Source organism: Loxodonta africana, chromosome 6 (assembly GCF_030014295.1).
Source record: "Loxodonta africana isolate mLoxAfr1 chromosome 6, mLoxAfr1.hap2, whole genome shotgun sequence".
In the NCBI taxonomy this organism is placed as follows: domain Eukaryota; kingdom Metazoa; phylum Chordata; class Mammalia; order Proboscidea; family Elephantidae; genus Loxodonta; species Loxodonta africana.
The window spans coordinates 124,476,560-124,500,354 of record NC_087347.1 but is presented as its reverse complement, the minus strand read 5'-3'; the positions used below and the strand labels follow the sequence as shown (position 1 = coordinate 124,500,354).

Genomic DNA, 23,795 nt, shown 5'->3' with positions numbered 1-23,795 from the left:
TGCCCCAAGTGGGTTGGGACCAATTGATGCATCTTAGATGGCCTCTCAAAAGCTTTTAAGACTCCAGACACCACTCACCAAAGTGGGATGCAGAACTTTTTTTTAATAAACTGTGTTATGCCAATTGACCTAGATGTCTCCTGAAGCCACGATGTCTCTCTCTGTTCTTTAATTCTTATTGTTGAGCCGGGGTTCGAAGTTGCCAACAAAAGACACGGATCACACACAGGCAGTGTGTGGAACAACACTTTACTCACATAGAGAAGAGACAGCAGGGTCAGCTTTGCTAGCAGGCACTGGTCCCCATGGCCAGCAAGTTGCTGAAGCAGGGCAGGTATTACGTGTGCACCCCTGTCTTAGTTATCTCGTGCAGCCATAGCTCTTAACCACTATGCAACCAGGGTTTCCTCTCATGGCAAAACCAAAAAAGCCAAACCCACTGCCGTCGAGTCAATTGCGACTCATAGCGACCCTATAGGACAGAGTAGAACTGCCCCGTAGAGTTTCCAAGGAGCACCGGGCAGATTCGAACTGCCGACCTTTTGGTTAACAGCCGTAGCATTTAACCACTACACCACCAGGGCTTCCTCTCATGGCAAAGGAGGTAGTAATTCATGAAGGCTAATAGACCTATCGTCCATTTCTCTCTCTAGTTTCTAGGTCTCTTTCTTCTGCTGTTCCAGGTTGATAGAGACTGACTGTTGTATCTTGGGTGGCTACTAGCAAGATTTAAGACCCCAGGCACTACTCACCGAACTAGGAGGTAGAACAGAATTGTTTCAGTTTTTGTAGTTAATAAACAAGGCTGCTATTAATGTCCTTTTACAGTTCTCCTTGTACACATATGTGAGAGATTCCCCAGGGCACCTACCTATGAATGAAATTGTCGGATCAAAACGTATGTGTAGCTTCAGCTTTGCTAGATGTATCAAATTATCTTCAAAAATAGTACCCATTTCATGCCTACCATCTCATTGTTCTACACCCTTGCCAGCATTATCTGTTGTTAGACATTTTAATTTGTCAGTTTGATGAGTGTCATGGATTGAACTGTGTCCCCCCAAAATATCTGTCAACTTGGCTAGGTCATGATTCTCTTGTATGATTGTCTACCATTTTGTCATCTAACGTGACTTGTCTGTGTTGTAAATCCTGTTGCTACGATGTAATAAGATGGATTAGCAGCAGTTATATTGATGAGATCCACTAGATTAGATAGTGTCTTAAGTCAATCTCTTTTGAGATAAAAGAGAGAAGCAAGCAGAGAGACATGGGGGCCTCATACCACCAAGAAAGCAGTGCCGGGAGAGAGCACGTCCTTTGGACCTGAGGTTCCTGCTGCGCTGAGATGCTCCTGCACCAAGGGAAATCTGATGACAAGGACCTTCCTCCAGGGCCGACAGAGAAAGCCTTCCCCTGGATCTGACACCCTGAGTTTGGACTTGTAGCCTACTAGACTGTGAGAGAATAAACTTCTCTTTGTTAAAGCCACCCACTTGTGGTATTCCTGTTATAGCAGCATTAAATGACCAAGACAATGAGTGATATATCTCATTGTTATTTCCCTAGTTACTGAGGGGGCATTGGTGGTTCACTGGTAGAATTCTCACCTTCCATGCAGGAAAATTGGTTTAATTCCTGATAAATGCACCTTATGTGCAGCCACTACCCATCTGTCAGTAGAGATCTGTGTGTTGTTATAATGCTGAACAGGTTTTGGCAGAGCTTCCAGACTAAGGTAGACTAGGAAGAAAAGCCTGGTGATCTGCTTCTGAAAAATCAGCCAGTGAAAATCCTGTGGATCACAGCAGACCAGTCCTGTTGTACATGGGGTCGCCATGAGTTGTGTGCTAACTTGAGAGCAGCTAACAACAAAAACAAATACTAATGAGGTTAAACATCTTATATTTATTAGTACTACAGGGATTTTTTTCTTAATACTTATTGCATATTATGGTTGAGAGTTGTATGTGAAGCTGAAAGTATTATGAAGTGGCTATTGGATATAAGTATACCCAAATTGAATCTTTAAACCATTGGCAACTTTGTGGATTTTTTGGGGGAAATAATTTGGGGTAGTTTTCAGGGCGTATATAAGAAAGAGCATGGACTTTAGAATTAAACCAGTACTTGAGTCCTGGTTTAATTATTTACCAGCTTTATGACCTTGGGCAATTTATGCAGTCTCTCTGAGTTTGTTTTCTCATATTTAAAATGAATACCTCCACAGGAAGACTACTGAAACTAATAGAACATTTCAGCAAAGTATCAGGATATAAGAATCAGTTGGATTCCTCTACACCAAAAAAGAGAACTTAGAAAAGGAAATTACCAAATTAATACCATCTACAATAGCCCCCAAGAAAATAAAGCACTTAGGAATAAATCCAACTAGAGATGTAAAAGACCTATACAAAGAAAACTACAAAACGCTACTGCAGGAAACCAAAAGAGACTTACATACCATGCTCATGGATGGGCAGACTCAACATTGTGAAAATATCAGTTCTACCCAGAGCAATCTACAGATAAAACACAATCCAGATCCAAATTCCAATGGCATTTTTTTTTTTTTTTTTTTAATAAGATGGAGAAACAAACCACCAACTTCATATGGAAAGGAAAGAGGCCCTGGATAAGTCAAGCATTACCGAAGAAGAACAAAGTGGGAGGCCTCATACTACCTAATTTTAGAACCTATTGTACTGCCACGGTAGTCAAAACAGCCTGGTACTGATACAACAACAGATACATAGACCAGTGGAACAGAATTGAGAATCCAGACATAAATTCATCTACCTATGAGCAGCTCATACTTGACAAAGGCCCAAAGTCTGTTGAATGGGGAAAAGACAGTCTCTTTAACAAGTGGGGCTAGCATAACTGGATATCCATCTGCAAAAAAATGAAACAGGACCCATATCTCATACCGTGCACAAAAACTAACTCAAAATGGGTCAAAGACCTAAATATAAAATCTAAAACGATAGAGATCATGGAAGAAAAAATAGGGATTATGCTAGGAGCCCTAATACAGGATATAAATAGTATATAAACTATAACTTACAATGCACAAATGCCAGAAAAGAAACTAGACAACTGGGAGTTCCTAAAAATCAAATACTTGTGCTCATCAAAAGACTACGCCAAGAGTAGCATCTGGGGTCTTAAACGCCTGTGAGCAACCATCTAAGATACTCCACTCGTCTCAACCCATTGTGAGCAAGGAAGAATGAAGAAAACTTAACATACAAGGGGAAGATTAGTCCAAAGGACTAGTGGACCACATCTACTGTGGCCCTCACAAACTGAGTCCATTATAGCTAGATGGTACCTGGCTACCACCACTGACTACTCTGACATGGATCACAATAGTGGGTCCCAGACAGAGCTGGAGAAAAATGTAGAACAAATTCTAACTCACAAAAAAAGACCAGAATTACTGGCCTGACAGTGACTGGAGAAATCCTGAGTATGGCCCCCGGACATCCTTTTAGCTCAGTAATGAAGTCACTCCTGAGGTTCACCCTTCAGCCAAAGATTAGACAGACCCATAAAACAAAATGAAGCTAAAGGGGCACAACAAACCTGGGGCAAGGACTAGAAGGCAGGAAGGGACAGGAAAACTGGTAATAGGAAACCCAAGTTCAAGAAGGGAGAGTACTGGCATGTCGTGGCATTGTTAACCAGTGTTATAAAAGAATATGTGTACTAACTGTTTAATGAGAAACTAGTGTTCTGTAAATCTTCATCTCAAGTACAATAGAAAAAAAAAAAAGACTTCACCAAAAGAGTAAAAAGAGAACCTACAGACTAGGAAAAAATTTTTGGCTATGACATATCCAATAAGGGTCTAATCTCTAAAATCTACATGATACTGCAAAACCTCAACAACAAAAAGACAAATAATCCAATTAAAAAGTGGGCAACGAATATGAACACTTCACCAGAGAAGATATTCAGGCAACTAACAGACACATGAGGAAATGCTCAGGATCATTAGCCACTAGAGAAATGCAAATCAAATCTACAACGAGATTCCATCTCACTCCAACAAGGCTGGCACTAATCCAAAAAACACAAACTAAATGTTGGAGAGGTTGTGGAGAGATTGGAATCCTTATGCATTGCTGGTGGGAATGTAAAAATAGTACAACCACTTCGGAAGATGATTTGAAGCTTCCTTAAAAAGCTAGAAATAGAAGTACCATACAATTCAGCAATCCCACTCCTTGGAATGTATCCTAGAAAAATAAGAGCCATCACACGAATAGACATATGCACACCCGTGTTCATGGCAGCATTGTTCACAATAGCAAAAAGATGGAAACAACGTAGGTGCCCATCAACAGACGAATAGATTAATTATGGTGCATACACACAGTGGAATACTATGCAATGATGAAGACCAGTGATAATCCACAAAACATCTCACAACATGGATGAATCTGGAGGACATTATGCTGAGTGAAATTAGTCACAAAAGGACAAATATTGTATGAGACCACTATTACAAGAACTCAAGAAAAGGTTTAAACACAGAAAAAAGCATTCTTTGATGGTTACGAGGGTAGGGAGGGAGAAGGAGGGGAATTCACTAAGTAGATAGTAGATAAGGATCAACTTCAGTGAAGGGAAGGACAACACACAATACAGGGGAAGTCAGCACCATTGAACCAAAGCAAAAGCTAAGAAGTTTCCTGGACACATCCAAACACTTTGATGGACAGAGTAGCTGGGGCTGGGGCCTGGGGACCATAGCTTTGGGAGACATCCAAGTCATTTGACATAACAAAGTTTATTAATAAAATGTTCTGGATCCCACTTTGGTGAGTGGTGTCTGGGGTCTTAAAAGCTTGTGAGTGGCCATCTGAGATGTATCAACTGGTCCCATCCTACCTGGAAGAAAGGAGAATGAAGAAAACCAAAGACACAAGGAAAATACTAGACCAAGAGATTAAAGAACCACAGAACCCAGAGACTGTACCAGTCTGAGACCAGAAGAACTAGATGGTGCCTGGCTACCACCAGTCACTGACCTGACAGGGACCAGAACAGAGAGTCCTGGACGCAGCAAGAGAAAAGTATAGTGCAGAACTCAAATTCACATAAAAAGACCAGACTGAATTGTCTGACAAAACCTGAAGGAATCCCCAAAACTTTGGCCCCAGGATGCTCTGTTAACCCAGAGCTGATACCACTCCCAAAGCCCAGTCTTCAGACAAAGATTAGACAGGACTATAAAACAAGGAATAATACATGTGAGGACTGTGCTTATTAGTTGAGGCAGATACACGAGACCAAATGAGTGGCTCCTGTTTGGAGGCAGGATGAGAAGGCAAGAAGGGACAGGAACTGGTTGAGTGGACACAGGGATCCAGGGTGGAAACGGGGAGTGTGCTGTAGTGTCGTGGGGATTGCACCTAGTGTCATAAAACAATATGTCTATAAATTTTTATATGAGAAATTGTGCTGTAAACTTTCACCTAAAGCACAAGAAAAAAAATATATAATAATTTTAAAAAAGATGGATTTTAAATAAAAGGCAGTTGGCATCAATTCTAACTCATGGCGAACCCATGTGTGTCAGAGCGGAACTGTGCACCATGGGGTTTTCAATGGCTGATATTTGGAAGTGGATCACCAGACCTTTCTCCCAGGTTGCCTCTGGGTAGACTTGAACCTCTAACCTTTTGATTAGCAGCCAAGTACATTAACTGTTTGCACCATCCAAGGAGGAGCCCAACACTCAGAAACGTGGAGAAGGGCCTTTTGAGCAAAGAGACAACATGAAGGCTGGAAAGAGTGGAAGCTGCAGGCCGTCCAGTTTGCCTGGGGTGGTATGCAAAGGGGCAGAGAGGGAAATAAAGCCAAAGGCAAGCTAGAGCCAGAACATGGAGGACCTTGAATGCTACATTGCAAGGGGGGACCCTGATTGCTAAGTGCCTTTCTGCTTTGTCTTCTCACCCTTCAGCGTGCGATTCAAGCCCTGTTGCTCCAGGAAGGCTTTGCTGATTCCTTCAGAAGGCTCTCTGCTGAATTCCTTCAGTCCTTATGGTCTGTCCTACTCTCAGGATATTTAAGACTTTCTTCCATATGCTGCTTGGAAGGAGCCCTGGTGGCACAGTGGTTAATTATTTGGCTGCTAACCCAAAGGTTGGCAGTTGGAACCCACCAGCCTCTCCATGGGAGAAAGATGTGGCAGTCTGCTTTCATAAAGATTACAGCCTTGCAAACCCTATGGGGCAGTTCTGCCTTGTCCTGCGGGGTCACTATGAGTCTGAATTGACTCGATGACAAATAAAAATAGAAATAAATAAGATGAGTACCTCATGATTTGGGAGAGAATTAAATATGGTAACATCTTGTGGCAAAGTGGTTAAGAGTTTGACTGCTAACCAAAAGTTCGACAGTTCGAATCCACCAGTCGCTCCTTGGAAACCCTCTGGGGCAGTTCTGCTCTGTCCTATAGGGTCGCTATGAGTTGAAATCAACTCGATGGCCTTGGATTTTTTTTTTTTCTGGCACATAGGACTAGTACATAGGTTAGGATGACGTGTACAAATTCAAATTAAATAATGTGAAAGATGAGTAAAACCGTGCCATGTAATCAGCACCTGAAATTGGCAGCATTTATGAGCTTAAAAATGACATCTGTTGATAGTTGACTCCATAGAAGTGTAATTCCATTTCAGGTCCAATTGAGCCTAAAAAATCCAGGCAGTTATATGTAAGAGATGTATCTCTGCTGGCAACCCTGCTTCTCCACATTCATTTGCACATACCTGCCTGTAGAGACACACACACCTATGTCATTTTTATTCATCTTCTGTGCCCCGTCCATTTTCAGCTTGTCACAGCACCAGTGACTGGTGACAGAGCTGTCCAGGATCAGTGTGGATAGGAGGGAGTGACCCTGGGACTCCTGGGTGCCCAGGAATCTGGCCTGGGTTTAGAGGACTCTGTCTGTAAAGTTAGAGTATTGCAGAGATGGGTTGGTGTCCTAGAGCCAGCGGTGCAGACACAGGCTAGTCGGTTGTACAGAATTGTCGGGTGACTTTATTCACTCTCCTTGTAGCTCTCGCCACAGGAATTTCTTCACATGGCTCCTGAAAAAGTGACAGTTACAGTTCGCCTCATTCGTTCATTTGAGCACCGCAATTTCAGACCTGTAGTGTATCACGGAGTGAATTTGGACCAAACCGTAAGGGAATTTATAGTATTTCTAAAGCAAGGTATGAGTTTTTATCCTTATTATCTTTTCGTTTTATAAGTATTTTGAAAAAAAGTATTTAAAAAATTTATTGGTATTAAAAAAAATAATCAAATGTCACAGTTGACTGTTGTTGCATTCGTCGGTCCCTGAGTGGTGCAGACAGTTTGCTCTCAGCTACTAACCAAAAAGTTGGTGGTTCAAACCCACCCAGCGGCTCTGTGGAAAGACACCCTGGTGATTTGCTTCCATAAAGATTACGGCTAAGAAGACCCTGTGGAGCTCAGCTGTCGTCTGTAACATGTGGACTCACCATAAGTCAGAATCAGCTTGATAGCAGCGGCTTTGGTTTTGATTTGTGTTTGTATTATATTAGTAATAAATATCTTTTGAGAGAGATTAATCTAGGTTGTAAGCCAGGTCCTGCTCTAGACCTTGGCATCAGCAGAAGCATCTCCCCCGAGGTTTCTCAGTAGTGTGTGTACCTTTCAGGGATTGTTACCATCATTTTTGGCTTCTACTTTAAAAAAAAAAAAAATTAAGGTCTGGGTTTGCTTGTCACAAGTCTGTGTGTTTGGTGCTGGATTAGACAGGAGTGTAGCCAATTGCGTTCCTGAGCGGAGCACCCCGAGGCCCTCATGGGGGAGTGTGGCAGGAAGGTAGCAAAGGCCCACAGAGCCAGGAACCCTCAAGAGCCCTTAGTCACCGTGATCACAGACACGGTCATCAGGCCAACAGGGGCTGGTTCATTGTTTCGAATTTAAAATAAAGTAGGGATGGAGTTAGGCTTCATTTCGATCAGTCCTTGCTGAGTTTCTAACCTTTGTTTTCAATTGTTGACGTGTTCCATCATCAACATCTGGTACCCATCTAGATTGGGCTTTTATTTTTTTTAATTGAGGTGTAATTTGTATTCTGCAATGTACAGATTTATATAGTTCCATGAGCATTGACAAATTTAGATATAATTTCAGACTCACAGAAAAGTTGCAGGAAGAGAACCCAGATTCTCAAAATACTAACGTTTTGTCGCATTTGCTTTTTCCTTTTCCCCTGTCCTCCTCCGTGCCTGTCTGTCTGTATTTTTTCTTTCTGAGCCATTTAACGGTAAGTTACAGGCGTATTTAATAGTAGGTTACAAACGGAAATATTTAGAAGTAAAGGGCCCCTTGCACTTTACCTCTAAATATTTCAGTGTATAATTCCCCAAAACAAGGAATCCTCTTACATAACCACAGTACAGTTAGCAAAATGAGGAACTTAACATTGAAACAATACTATTGTGTAGTTTGCATACCTTACTGATACTTTAATTGTCCCAGTAATGCCCAGGTAGCAAAAGAAAACCTGAAAGCATGTGTTAACATTCAATTCCTTTAATCACTTCTTGAGTCTTTCTTTGGACTTCATCACACTGACATTTTTGAGGAGTACAGGTCAGTTATTCTGTAGGATGCTCCTTGGGTTGTCTCTTTTTTTTTATGATTAGGAGTCGTAGACATAATACAGAGTTCTTCTCAGTGCATCGTACTGGGAGGCTCAAGCTGTCTTTTAGTCTCATTACTGGCAATGCTAACTTTGATCAGTGGGTTAGGTGCTCTCTGCTAGGTTTCTTCACTGTAAAACTTGGTTGTATCTTCTGTGGATTTACCTGAGAATGTGAATATCCTATTACTTCTCAAACTTCATCCATTAGTATAGCATTCATTGATGATTCTTGCCTGAATCAGTTATTGTGGTGACGACTGGCAAATGGTGATTTTTCTAATTCTGTCGTTCCTTCTACATCTGTTAGCTTTCTACAGTGAGAAAGAGCTTTCATTCCTCCCCACCCCCATTTATTTAATCATTTTTTATATTACAGTGGACTTATGGAGTCTTCTTACTTTATTCAAAAGGTTGTAATCCATTACTATCCTTATTTAACTTGATGCTCAGATTGTCCCAGTCTTGGCTAGTGGGAGCCCCTTCCACCTAACTCCTGGTCGTCATGGATCGCTTCCTTACTGCTTTGGCGCCAGATGTTCCAGGCTGCATCTTGTTCTTTCCCTGCCCTACCCCTGGAATCAGCCGTTTTCACTGAGGAGCCCTGATTCCATTAGTGGAGGACAGTATTTAGAAATCAAGATCCGGGTGCTCAGTGTATACAGCTAACTTGTTAAAACTTTGTGAATTCTTGACATTTCACTTGCTGGTTGTGTTTGTGAATTTCCCAAACCCTTATCCTTCACTTTTTTTTTTCACTGTCTAATTTTGGACAGTTTTACTGCCTAGTATTACTTGATGGAGGAGTAGGCAAAGCTATATAGGTCCGTAGATAAGATCAGGCTAGTCAGTCTACTTGGTAGCAACTATTTAAAAGATTTCATAAGACAGGCATAATTATCCCATAAAGGAGCTTTATTGCATTGAGTATACATTTTTATTGCTGTGTTCTTAATTATTAGGGAGAAATTGAGAATGTACTAAGAGATAATGCCAGTTACAGGGTGTCCTGCTTTTGAAAGGCTGTCACCCAAAGGATATCCGGGTCTTGGAAAAAAAAAAAAAAACTATTTTTATCTTAAAATCTTTGTGTGTATATTGTGTTTCTTCGTCCTCATACAGTAAGTACTATGATGTTCTTGGTACAGCGTAGAAGAGGTTCTTCAAGTCCTTGAGAATACGATGTAATTGTCCAGCTGCTACAGCAGCAGGGGAAGATGTTTTCTTCCCAGGGTCGCTGTGTTCTTCTCAAGTATCATAGAATGCCTTCCCCATCAAAGCCATGGTGTGGATCACGGCTAGATGCACGGACGAGCCTGGAAACATTTTTCACCCGTGTAAGTAATAATACAGCCAACTACTTGTTTCAGCTGTATATGTGGGGAAGCGTGTTCCATGGACTCAAAGGTGAACTTTTGGAATATAGACTTTTTTGAGTTGTGGGCCCCGGCCCGTGCGGAACCCTGGAAGGTTTGTGGACCACGTATTTAAATTTTATGGATTGTGTATATGACAAAAGACCAAATTGTTTGTAGCAAGGAATTTTTTAAATAATAATAGCTAACATTACTGTGTGTCAGATAGTATGCTAAGTACTTTACCTAAATGTGTAGTAAACGTGTTGTAAATCCTAACCCCGATACCTGTGGTTGGAGCCCTGGTGGCACAGTGGTTAAGTGTTCGGCCGCTAACCAAAAGATTGACAGTTTGACTTCACCAGCTGATCCTTGGAAACCCTATGGGGCAGTTCTGCTCTGTCCTGTAGAATTGCTATGAGTTGGAATTGACTCTACGGCAATGAGTTATAGTTTTTAGTTATACCTGTGATTATAATCCCATTTGGGAATGGATTGATGGAGCCCTGGTGGCTCAGTGGTTATGAGCTCGGCTGCTAACCAAAAGGTCGGCAGTTAGAATTCACCAGCTGCTCCTTGGAAATCCTATGGGCCAGTTCTGCTCTATTCTGTAGCGTTGCTATGAGTTGGAATTGACTCTATGGCAATGAATTTCAGGTTTTTTGTTATGATAATTAGACAGACTAGTGTAGGGTATGTCTTAAATCAACCTCTCTTGAGATGTAAGATAGCAGATAAGGCATAGAGAGGCAGAGTTGGGGGAAGACAGATGCCATACCACGTGAAGATCATCAAGGAGCCAAGGTACAAAGACGTTCGCCCAGAGTCGACAGAGAGAAAAACGCTTCCCTTAGAGCCAGCACCCTAAATTCGGACTTCCAGCTCCTAAACTGTGAGAAAATTAATTTCTGTTTGCTAAAGAAAGGCTCCTGTGTCCCGGTGACATACACCCGTCACTTGTGGTATTTCTGTTAAAAACCAACAACAAAAAAACAAAACCCGTTGCCTTTGGATAGATTCTGACTCATAGAGACCCTGTTGGGCAGAGTAGAACTGCCCTATAGTGTTCCCAAGAAGCGGCTGGCAGATTTGAACTGCAGACCTTTTGGTTAGCAGCTGAGCTCTTAACCCCCGTGCCACCAGGGTCCCATTTCTGTTATAGCAGCAGTTGCTATCTAAGACACCAGGTTACCTCATTTCATCCTCACAGTATCCCTGTAAAGTAGGAACTCTTACTAGCCCCATTTTATAGGTGAAGAAACTAAGGAACAGAGAGGTTAAGAAACTTATCTGAGGTTACCTGGCTAATAAAAGGCAAGGCTGCAATTCAAATCCAGTCAGTTGACTGCAAAGCATGTCCTCTTAAACAGGGCACTAAATTGCCTCTTGATTCTTCTCTGCTGCCTCCACTGCCCTAAGCATGATCTCTGAAATACATGGATTTGCTCACTGTAATAAAGTCACTGAATGTAGTTCGTTTTGCTCCAGCGTTTTGAACGTCGAATGCTTAGAGGATGGTTTGACATCACAGCCTAGTGATCTTTGCACAAAAATGTGATGAATGCTCTTTTAGGTTATTTTAGATGCCGTCTCGCCTTTCTAACCATCCTTCCTTATCGTAGTCATCCGTGGCTTCACCTAGTCACCTGTATTTTTCTCATCAGCGAAGAAGCTTTGGTTAAATTTGATTCACTGTCCATTGAGAATCATTGGACCAGAGCATTGACACCTGAGGTCGTAGAATAAGCTCCTTATTGTTGGCTTACAGGAATGGAATGTCAATCAGGTGTTCTGATGGTAGAGATACGATATGTTACCTTATGTAGATTACTACTTTTTTAGATTCAGAGTAATATAAAAACCAATTATCTCTATATGACATTATAATTATTATTTTTTTATTTGGAAGCATCTCAGTACTTTGTAATACTTCAGATCTTGATTCTGAATATAAAAATGATACCACCTGTGAAAAAGAAGCCTCGGAGGTTTTCTCCAGCCTTCTAATTTGGCACTCCGTGTTTCCGCCCTGTTATTCCACGTGATGTGTTACTTGGTAAAACATTCTGTTCTATAGTCGGGTTACTAAACTAGTAAGAAAGATTTTCTTTGTATCAGCTTTGTGAGCTAGTGTAGCTTCTAATGCAGGTCCCTGAGTGGTACAGGTGGTTTGTGCTTGACTATTAACCTAAAAGTTGGCAGTCCAAACACCCAGCAGTGCAACAGAACAGAGGCCTGGTGACCTGCTTCCTTGTAGATTAGTCAAGAAAATCCTATGGTGCAGTTCTACGCTGTAACTCATGGCGTCACCATGAGTTGGAACCAAGGCAACGGGCTTGTTTGTTGTTGTTGTTGTTTTACCTTCTAATGCCCTCCTGCTCTACTGAGCGATAGAAAAGTCTAATTCCCCTTCCTCCAGATGGCCCAGCATTTGTTGGAAAATAGCAGGCATTGCTTGTGTAAGTTTTTTCCTGGGTGTATTCTATTATTGTTGGGCTAAGTTTCTCCCAATTTCTACTTTTATGGTTGATATAAAAAATACGTATAACTGCTGTCCATTGTTTTTTGTTGTTGCTTTATTCAGTCATTTGTTTATATCCATATAGATACTTATTTTATACTTTGGTTTATAATCCAATTCTACTTTATTTATTTTATTACTCAGATTTTTTCCAGATTGGCCATTGGGAGCTCTTCTTGGTTGGTTCCTGTGTACCTTTGACATACACCCATCATTGTGGATTTTTATTTTTTAAGCATTTTCTTTCTTTCTGGCACTACAAGATTCTCTAGGCTCATCTTGTTTGTTTCCACCCCCAGTCCTAGAATCAGCCATTTCTACAAGGAACCCAGGTTCTGGTTCTGTTTATTGGAGAATGGAATTAGAAACCAAGATCTGAGTGTTAGGTGTGCTTGTTTCTTTTAGGCCCTCTCAGCTGACAGAGCAAAGAAATATATGTGTGTGTTCTAACCTGCTTATAGACACATGTCTATAAATATTTCTATATGTAATCATTTATATCTATAGTAAGTTAAACATGAGTTTTTACTGATGCCTCCAACTCTGATGTAGTGCATGGATCATTCTACTCTCCTCCCCTTATCTGTAAATTTCCTCTCCAACAATGAGAAACCTGGCTCCCACATCTGCCATCCGTTTAATTGTTCGATTCCCGTGTACATGTGTAGCAGTGTCAGCGTTGTTAACCCGTGCCCCCTAGGAACCAACTTGGTATCAACTAGAGTACAGTGCCTACGTGCAGTTCCTTGTGCTTTTAGTTTATTTAGGTCAACACCCCTTCAGTAAGATTATTCCATACATTTGTATAGAGCTAAATTCTCTTGTCAATATCTGCATTCTTTCCTGGCATTCGCTGACCTCCTAAAGGACTTTTTTACTGTACATGCAGTGAGTCAGTCTTTGTGCTATAAAGTTCTATGAGTTTTTGACAAATGCATAATACCCTGTATCTGTCATTACAGCATCCTACAAAATAGTCTCACTGGCCTAAAAATCCTTGGTTCTTCACCTGTTTCTTCCCTTCCCTCTGACCCATTGACCCCCTGGAAACTGCTGATCTTTTTACTGCATCTATAGTATTTTTTTTCTTTTCCAGAATGTCCTGTAATTGGAATCATATGATATGTAGCCTATTTGTCTTTCACTATAGTGATTTAAAAAAAAATCCAGGCCCATATCTTATAGTTAAAAAAACCCCAAAACCTGTTGCTGTCGAGTCAATTCCAACTCATAGCAATCCTGGCTGGCGGAGTAGAACTGCCCCATAGGGTTTCCAAGGAGCAGCTGGTGGATTTGGACTGCGAGTCTTTTGATTAGCAGCCAAGCTCTTAACCACTGTGCCACCAGGGCTCCGTGTCTTGTGGTATACTCTATGTCTTGTAGAGTATCCCACAGTCTGGTTTCGTCTGGTTGTTTTGTCATGATTAGACTCAAGTAAAACATTTTTTAGTGCGATTACCATGTAGGTTAGGGACTGGCAAACTCCAGCCTGCTGACCAACCTGACCTGTTGCCTGTTTTTGTAGCTAAAGTTTAAATGGAGCACAGCCATAATAACTATTTGTCATATGCTGTCATATGCTTTTGCACTCAGTGGCAGAGTTGAATAGTTATGAGGAAGGTCAGATGGCTCAGAAGGCATAAGGTATTTGTTATCTGACCCGTAACAGAAATAGTTTGCTAACCCTTAATGTAGGTGATTTCCTTCCCATTGCACAATATCAAGAAGCACTTGACATAAGTTTGTCCTGTTATTGGTGATATGAATTTAAATTATTTGGTTAAGGTGCTATCCATCAGATTTCTCCATTGTAAAAGTATCTTTTTTTCTTTTTAATTAAATATTCTGTGGAGTGATAAACTTCGAGACCATTTGAATATTTTGTTTCCAGTGGTTCTTATCTGAATCATTGCTAGTTACTAAGTGGTGATTTTTTTCTAACTCTATGATTCCCTCTGCAGCTGTTGTTTGGCACTCTTCTCTAAAGAAGCACACTGTCCTGGCCCTCCTTTTCTGAGAGGAACGGTGTGATTGTGCAGTAGCGAAGTCATAGCGCATTATCACCTTATCACATGGGTCCTGTTCCTTCACACATTGTTGAGGCAGCGGTTTCTTCTTTGTACTACAAAACGGACTGTCTATTCTTCCCTTTAAATACTTAACTGTCAATTTTAAACACGTAAAAAAATGCTGTATTTTATCTGTGGCTGCGTAACTTATGGAATGAGAGTATCAAAACCAGGAGGGTATGCTAACTTAAGGCTGGTTAGTGGTTACTTCTAGGAAGGGAGGGGGAATGGGACTGAGGAAGGACAGAAAGAAAATTTCAACTCTTATCAATATTGCTTTGTTAATAAAAATAATAATAAAATGTCTGAAGCATTTATGACAATATGTTAACATTTGTTAAATTTGGTGGAGTAAATAAATATTTTTGTTATATTCTCCATACTTTTTTATTTAAAAAAAAAAAGCAAAAAACCAAGCTCATGCCGTCGAGTTGATTCTGATTCATAGTGACCCCATAGGACAGAGTAGAACTGCCCCATAGAGTTTCCAAGGAGTGCCTGGTAGATTTGAACTGCCGACCTTTTAATTAGCAGCCGTAGCTCTTAACCACAATGCCACCAGGGTTTCCTGCTTTCTGTAGCTCAGACATTTCGTAACTAAAATAAAAAGCATCTTAACATAGTTTGACCTTGGAATCTTACCGTAATATCTAACAGGACGCATTATCAGTCTGGAATGCTGGCACATTGCTTTGATTAACATTAGGTCTTTGTCCACACAGATTAGCTGTTGACTTAGTCAATTTCATTTTCCCCTTAGTTGTTTGTGCTTTTCTAAAAGTCTTCAAATGTAGATTTGGCATCTAATAATAAGTTACAAATTGTACCATTTCTATTTTTAGAGCCTTTACTATAAGGTAAGAGTTACTGTATTGCTCATTAATATTTTATTAGTTTTTTTGTTGAAATGTGTCTATTTAATATTTCACACTTCTTTGTAGCATCCTAAATGCCAGCAGTATGTTTATTAAGTTGCTTTATTTTTCTAATAACTTATTTTTCTACTGATGCCTTTTATACAGACCTCAGTGAATGAGTAGAGTTAGTGGTTAACTTCTTATGAACTTTCTAATAGTGAAATATGAAATTGATTTTTCAGCATCCCACAATCCTAGATTCATTTGTAAAAGTTTCATTGGGTTCCAAAGTTAAGTGCAAAGATGGGAAAACATAACATTAAAGAAACTGAAGAAAAACTCAGAAGTGGGAAACAATTTCCAGAATATAATTAAGTTTTTTATGCCAAAAACTTTTGCTTTCAGCCAAAATGGAGTTACAGGGACCAAATTTACTCTTGTACTTGAAACAACTAAAAGACTATACAAAATATGTGAAACAATGGATTTCAGATATTGGATATCAGACATTGCAGGAGAGTGGCCCCTGAGATAGGGGAAACAAACAAGGTAAGCCCTATGATGGTGCCAGGTTACTGCCTGGAGACAGTTACCAGGTCACAGCATAGGGAGGGAGAATCCAGGTAGAGCCTGGTAGTTCCCCTGAGTCTAGGAGACGGAGTGTAGTCTGAAGAGGAGAGTTCATAAGGCAGACTGGAGTAGAGCCTGGAGAGTTCACAGAGCAGCGTACTAAGAGGCGAGAACTGCATGAAGAGAGTGTTCTGGAGATGAGCCGGTGATCACCCTTGACTCTTTTTTTTAATAATTTGTTGTTGTTGAGAATATACACAGCACAGTGTATACCAATTCAACAATGTCTACATGTACAATTCAGTGACATTGATTACATTCTTCAAGTTGTACAACCATTCTCACCCTCCTTTTCCAAGTTATTCCTCCCGCATTAACATAAGCTCACTGTCCCCTAAGGTTCCTATCTAATCTTACCAGTTGCTGTTATCCATTTGATCCCATTTAAATAGATCTTAAAAGAGCAAAATACTTAATGGCAGACATTAAGTATTTTATTAGTTAAGCTAAACTATCGTTTGGTTTAAAGGAAACTTTGGGGGATATTTTTGGTTTAAGGTTTAAAGATTATCTCAGGACACTAGTTTTAGGGGTTCATCCAACCTCCATGGCTCCAGAAATTCTGGATTCTATGAGAATTAGAAATTTTGTTCTGCATTTCCCCCCTTTGAACAGGATACTACTGTAGAATCTTTGATCAAAATGTTCAATAATGGTAGCTGGGCACCATCTAGTTCTTCTGGTCTCAATGGAAAAGGAGGCAGTTTTTTATGGAGGCAGTTAGCCACACATTCCATTTCTTCCTCCTATTCCTGATTGTCCTTCTTCCTCTGCTGCTCCAGGTGAATAGAGGTCCACAGTTGTACCTTGGGTGGCTATTTGCAAGCTTTTAAAACCCCAGGCACTATGCAACAAACTAGGAGGCAGAACGGAAGCACTAAACACGATATTGGGCCAGTTAACTGGGATGTCCCATGAAACCATGACCTTAAACCTCCAAACAAAGGAACCACATCCCATGAGGTGTTTGGTTTTACATAAGCAGCCTCAGCAGCTACTGTTTTTTTTTGTAAATATATCTATCATACAACTTTTGCCAGTTCAACTTTTTGCGGTAGTACAACTTATTGACAGTGAATACATTAATCGGCTGTGCAACCCTACCCTTAATCAATGTGATTTTCCATCACCATAAACTGGAACTCCGTGCTTCATAAGTGATAACCACTCCTTTCACCGTCCCTCCTGTCCCTAGTAACCACTAATAAAATTTAGTCTCTATACATTTGCCTACTCTTGTCTTTTAATATAAGTGACTATTGCTGTGTAGTTGATTCCGACTCATAGCGACCCTATATGACAGAGTAGAACTGCTCCATGGGGTTTCCAAGGAGTGGCTGGTGGATTTGAACTGCTGACCTTTCATCCATTGATGAGCATTTAGGTTGTTTCTACCTTTTGGCTGTTGTGAATAATGCTGCAGTGAAAACTGATGTACAAGTCTCTTTTTGAGTCTCTGCTTTCAAGTCTTTTGGGTGTATTCCTAGCAGTGAAATTGCTGTGTCATATGATAGTTTTATTTTTAGTTTTTTGAGGAACTACCACATTGTTTTCCGTAAGGGTTGTACCATTTTGCATTCCCACCAGCAATGGATAAGTGTTCAGTTTCCTTATATCCTCGCCAACATTTGTTATTTTCTGTTTTTTTAATCTTAGCCATTCTAGCGGGAGTGAAATGGTATCTCATCATGGTTTTGGTTTGCGTCTCTCTGATGGCTACCCCCACAACTCTTAAGCTGAGTACTGATCAGCACAAACATGTATGGAAACTTCTGAGGCCGGGGAAAGAACCACGAAAAAGGAGCAGACAGAAAAATGTTCAGAGCTCATACAGGGCTGGCAATGGTTTTTGCTTCTACCAGCTAGAGTGTAAAACCTTGTAATTCACAGAGTATTGAATGGAGTGCCCAGAAAGGTATTGTAGGTAGTAAAAAGAAGAAATATTGTAGGTAGTAGTAGGACAGAATTAGCCCTAGACCAAACTCTATTCTGGCTCCACCTCACAAAGCTTAAAAGCAAATCTTAAAAGGATTAAACTGTTTTCAAGTAGTTAAGTTGTGTACCAAAACAAACCTCAAGGATATTTATAGTAATACAAAAATATCCCCACCAAGCGTCTGTCAGTTTGTTCTACTGTGGTGGCTTGTGTGCTGTAATACTGGAAGCTTTGCCACTGGTATTTCAGATGCCAGCAGGGTCACCCTTGGTGGACAGGTTTCAGTGGAACTTTTAGACTAAGACAGTCTAGAAATAAGGACCTACTTCTAAAAAAATTGGCCAGTGAAAACCTTATAAATAGCAACAGAACATCTTCTGATATAATGCCAAAAGATGAACCCCTCAAGTCAGAAGGCACTCAAGATATGACGACTGGGGAAGAGCTGCCTCCTCAAGGTAGAGTCCACCTCAATGATGTGGATGGAGTCAAGCTTTTGGAACCTTCATTTGGTGATATGACATGACTCAAAATGAGAAGAAACAGCTGCAAACATCCATTAATAATCAGAAGGTGGAATGTACGAAGTATGAATCTAGGAAAATTGGAAGTCGTCAAAAATGAAATGGAACACATAAAGATTGATATCCTAGGCATTAGTGAGCTAAAATGGACTGGTATTGGCCATCTGAATGAGAGAATCATATGGTCTACTATGCTGAGAATCACAACGTCAAGAGGAATGGCATCACATTCATCATCAAAAAGAACGTTTCAAGATCTATCCTGAAGTATGATGCTGTCAGTGATAGGATAGTGACCTGCAAGGAGGACCAGTTAATATGACTATTATTCAAATTTACCCAACGATCACTAATGCCAAAGATGGTGAAGTTGAAGATTTTTACCAACTTCTGCAGTCTGAAATTGAGCAAACATTTAAGATGCACTGATAATTACTCGTGATTGGATTGCAAAAGTTGGAAACAAAGAAGGATCGGTCGTTGGAAAATATGGCCTTGGTGATAGAAGTGATGCTGGAGGTCTCATGATAGAATTTTGCAAGACCAGTGACTTAATCGTTGCAAATATCTTTTTTTTTTTCAGCAACATAAATGGCGACTATACATGTGGACCTCACCAGATAGAAAACACAGGAAGCAAATTGACTACATCTGTGGAAAGAAACAATGAAAAAGTTCAATATCATCTGTCAGAACAAGGCCAGAGGCCAGCTGCAGAACAGATGATCAATTGCTCATATGCAAGTTCATGTTGAAGCTGAAGAAAATAAAACCAAGTCCATGAGAGCCAAAATATGACCTTGAGTATCCCACCTGAATTTAGAGACCATCTCAAGAATAGATTTGAAGCACTGAACACTAATAATGGCAGAACAAACGAGTTGTGGGAAGACATCAAGGATATCATACGTGAAGAAAGCAAAAGGTCATTAAAAAGACAGAAAAGAAAGAAAAGACCAAAATGAATGTCAGAAGAGACTTTGAAACTTACTCTTGAATGTAAAGTTGCTAAACCAAATGGAAAAAATGATGTAAAAGAGCTGAACAGAAGATTTCAAAGGGCAGCTCAAAAAGACAAAATATTATAATGAAATGTGAAAAGATCTGGAGTTAGAAAACCAAAAGGGAAGAACATGTTGGCGTTTCTCAAGCTGAAAGAACTGAAGAAAAAATTCAAGCCTGAGTTGCAATTTTGAAGAATTCTGTGGGCAAAATTGAATGACACAGGAACCATCAAAAGCAGATGGAAGGAATACACAGAGTCACAGTACCAAAAAAACTGGTCGACGTTCAACCATTTCAGGAGGTAGCATATGATGAAGAACTGATGGTATTGAAAGAAGAAGTCCAAGCTGCACTGGAGGCATTGGCGAAAAACAACGCTCCAGGAATTGACGCAATACCAATTGAGATGTTTCAGCAAAAGGTTACAGCACAAGAGGTGCTCACTCATCTCTGCCAAGAAAATTTGGAAGACAGCTACCCGGCCAACTGACTGGAAGAGATGCATGTTTTTGCTGATTCCAAAGAAAGGTGATCCTACAGTATGTGGAAATTATCAAACAATATCATTAATATCACGTGCAAGTAAAATTTTGCTGAAGATCACTGAAAAGCAGTTGCAGCAGTACATCATCAGAGAAATGCCAGAAATTCACTCTGGATTCAGAAGAGGACCCTGAACAAGGAATATCATTGCTGATGTCAGATGGATCTTGGCTGAAAGTAGAGAATACCAGAAAGATGTTTACCTGTGTTTTATTGACTATGCAAAGGGATTCAGCTGTGTGAATCATAACAAATTATGAATAACATTGCAAAGAATGCGAATGCCAAAACAATTGTGCTCGTGAGGAACCTGTACATAGACCGAGAGGAAGCCGTTAGGTTAGAACAAGGGGATATTGCATGGTTTAAAATCAAGGAAGGTGTGCGTCAAGGTTGTATCTTTTCACCACACTTATTCAATCTGTATGCTAAGCAAATAATCCAAGAAGCTGGACTGTGAACTATGAAGAAGAATGTGACATCAGAATTGGTGAAAGACTCATTAACAACCTTCGATATGCAGATAACACAACCTTGCTTGCTGAAAAGGAAGAGGACTTGAAGCACTTACTGATGAAGATCAAAGACTACAGCCTTCAGTATGGATTACACCTCACCATAAAGAAAACAGAAATTCTCACAGCAAGACCTATAACCAACATCGTAAAATGAAATCCTTGTCAAAGATTTCGTTTTACTTGGATCAACTATCAACGCCCATGAAAACCAAATGACATATTGCATTAGGCAGATCTGCTGCAAAAGACGTCTTTAATGTGTTCAAAGCAAAGATGTCACTTTGAGAACTCAGGTGTGCCTGACCCAAGCCATGATATTTTCAATCATCTCATATACATGGGAAAGCTGGACAACGAATAAGGAAGAGCAAAGAAGAATCGATGCCTTTGAATTATGGTGTTGGCGAAGAATATTGAATATACACTGCAAACTTCCAGAAGAACGAACAAGTCTGTCTTGGAAGAAATACTGCCAGAGTGCTCCTTGGAAGCAAGGATGGTGAGACTTCGTCTCTCATACCTTGGACATGTTATCAGGAGGGACCAGTCCCTGGTGATAGACATCATGCCTGGTAAAGTAGAGAGGAAGTGAAAAAGAGGACGACCCTCGATGAGATGGATCGATACCGTGTCTTCAACAATGGGCTCAGAGATAACAACGATAGTGAGGATGGCGTTGGACCAGGCGGTGTTTCATTCTATTGTCCACGGGGTTGCTATGAGTCAGAACCAACTTGATGAAACCTAACAACAGCAACAAAAATATCCAGCACTCAACAAGATAAAATTCACAATGTCTTGCATCTAATCCAAATTTACCAGGGATGCAAAGAAGCAAGAAAATATGTCCTACAGTGAGATGAAAACTCAATAAATTGAAACTAACTCAGAAGTAACACACATGATAAAATTAGTAGACAGGAAAATTAAAACCTTTATTATGACTCTATTGCATATGTTCAAGAAGGTAGAGGAAAGATTGTGCATGTTAAATAGAGATGGAAGATACTAAGAAGACCCAAATTGAACTTCTGAAGATGAAGAATACAGTTTCTGAGGTGGATATACAGTGGATTGGATTAACATTCAGATTAGATGCTACAGAAGAAAAGATTAGTCAACCTGAAAACATAATAACAAACTATTCAAAATGAAACACAGAGAAAAAAAGACTAAAAACAAACTCCCCAGAGCACTAGCGTGGTATGGAGCAATTTCAAAAGGCTCAGTATACATGTAATTGGAAGCTTTGAAAATAAAGAGCCAGGACAGGGAGACAGAAGACATATTTGAAGAAATAACTGTTGAAAATTTGCAAAATATGGTGAAAACTCTAAGCCTATATATCCGAATGAAGACACAAATTATCAGTATTAAGGAATGAGTGTTGTTACATCATTATAGATCTACTACAGATATTAAAAGAATGACAAGGAAATACTATGAACAAATTTATGGCACTAAATACACTATCACAGATGAAATGAACTAATGATTTATTTTTCTTCTTGTACTTTAGATGAAGCTTTACAGAACAAACTAGCGTCTCATTAAACAGCACACATATTGTTTTATGACATTGGTTAACAACCCCACGACATGTTAACACTCTCCCTTCTCTACCTTGGGTTCCCTGTTACCAACTTTCCTGTCCCCTTCTGCCTTCTAGTCCTTGCCCCATGTGCCCTTTTAGTCTCATTTTTTTTTACGGGTCTGTCTAATCTTTGGCTAAAGGGTGAACCTTAGGAGTGCCTTCATTACGGAGCTAAAAGGGTTTCCAGGGGCAGTACTCTTAGGGTTTATCCAGTGTTTGTCAGGTCAGCAAGTCTGGTCTTTTTGGGGGGTGTTAGAATTTTGTTCTACTTTTTTCTTCAGCTCTGTCTGGGACCTTCTGTTGTGATCCCTGTCAGAGCAGTCAGTGGTGGTACCTGGGTACCATCTAGTTGTATTGAACTGAGTCTGGTGGAGGCCATGGTAGATGTGGTCCAGTAATCCTTTGGACTAATCTTTCCCTTGTGTCTTTAGTTTTCTTCATTATCCCTTGCTCTGGAAGGGGTGAGACCGGTGGAGTATCCTGGATGGCTGCTTACAGGCTTTTAAGGCCCCAGACACTAGTCACCAAAGTAGAATGTAGAACATTTTCTTTATAAACTATGTTACGCCAATTGAGCTAGATGTTCCCTGAGACCATGGTCTCCACAGCCCTCAGCCCAGTAGTTAGGTCCCTCAGGGAGCTGGGATGTGTCTATGGAGCTTCCATGACCTTGCCTTATACAAGTCATGCTGGCTTCCACTTCAGGAAAGTTATCACTTACCTATTGTCTGAAGTGGACTAATTTCTTGAAGCACTCAAACTGCCAGGCTCACTCAAGAAAAATAGATTATCTAAATAGTTCTGTATTTTAAAATGAATTGTCGTTAAAATATCTACAATAATAATTTTTAGAAAACTCTTACAACTGAATAATAAGAAGACCTATAACCCAGTTAAAAAATCAACAGAAAATTTGAACAGGCACTTCATCAAAAAAGATACATGGATGGAAAACAAACACATTAAATAATACTCATCATCATTTGTCTTTAGGGAAATGCAAATTAAGGCCACAGTGAGATAACACACTCAGAGTCAACTCCAACTCGTGACGACTCCATGTGTGTCACTGTAGAACTGTGCTCCACAGGGTTTTCAATGGCTGATTTTTCAGAAGTACATCCCTAGACATTTCTCCTGAGGAGCCCGTGGGTGGACTCGAACCACTGACGTTTTAGTTAGCAGTCAAACACTTGAACCACTTGCACCTCCCAGGGACTCGGAGATAGCCAACACACCCATTAAAGTAGAATTAAGAGGACTGACCACGTCAAGGTTTGGCTAGGATGTGGAAGAATTAGAATTCTTGTGTATTGCTAGTGGGAATGTAAAAAGGTATAGCCACTTTGGTAGATGAACTGGTAGTTTCTTAAAAAGTGAAACATACCATATGATCCAGCCATTCTACTTCTAGGTATTTACTTGTGAAAAATGAAAGTACAAGTCCACATATGAATGTTTATAGCTTTATTTGTAATTGTGCCAAACTGGAAACAACCCACTGTTCATCTGTTAGGCGTTGAATTGTGTCCCCCCAAAGAATAT

General features: G+C 40.2%; 1 protein-coding gene across 8 annotated transcripts in view; it reads left to right on the top strand.

Annotated features, from left to right (window-relative positions):
* C6H2orf76 (chromosome 6 C2orf76 homolog) overlaps positions 1 to 23,795 on the top strand; it is a 109,024-nt gene that overhangs the window by 37,927 nt on the left and 47,302 nt on the right. For all 8 annotated transcript variants that reach the window (XR_010322340.1, XM_064287287.1, XM_064287286.1 and 5 more), the window contains exon 2: positions 7,079 to 7,235. Coding sequence is in view for 7 of the 8 variants with exons in the window: in XM_064287287.1 (XP_064143357.1) it covers positions 7,079 to 7,235 (157 nt within the window). In the remaining variant the exon portion in view is untranslated. The remainder of the gene's footprint in view (positions 1 to 7,078; positions 7,236 to 23,795) is intronic.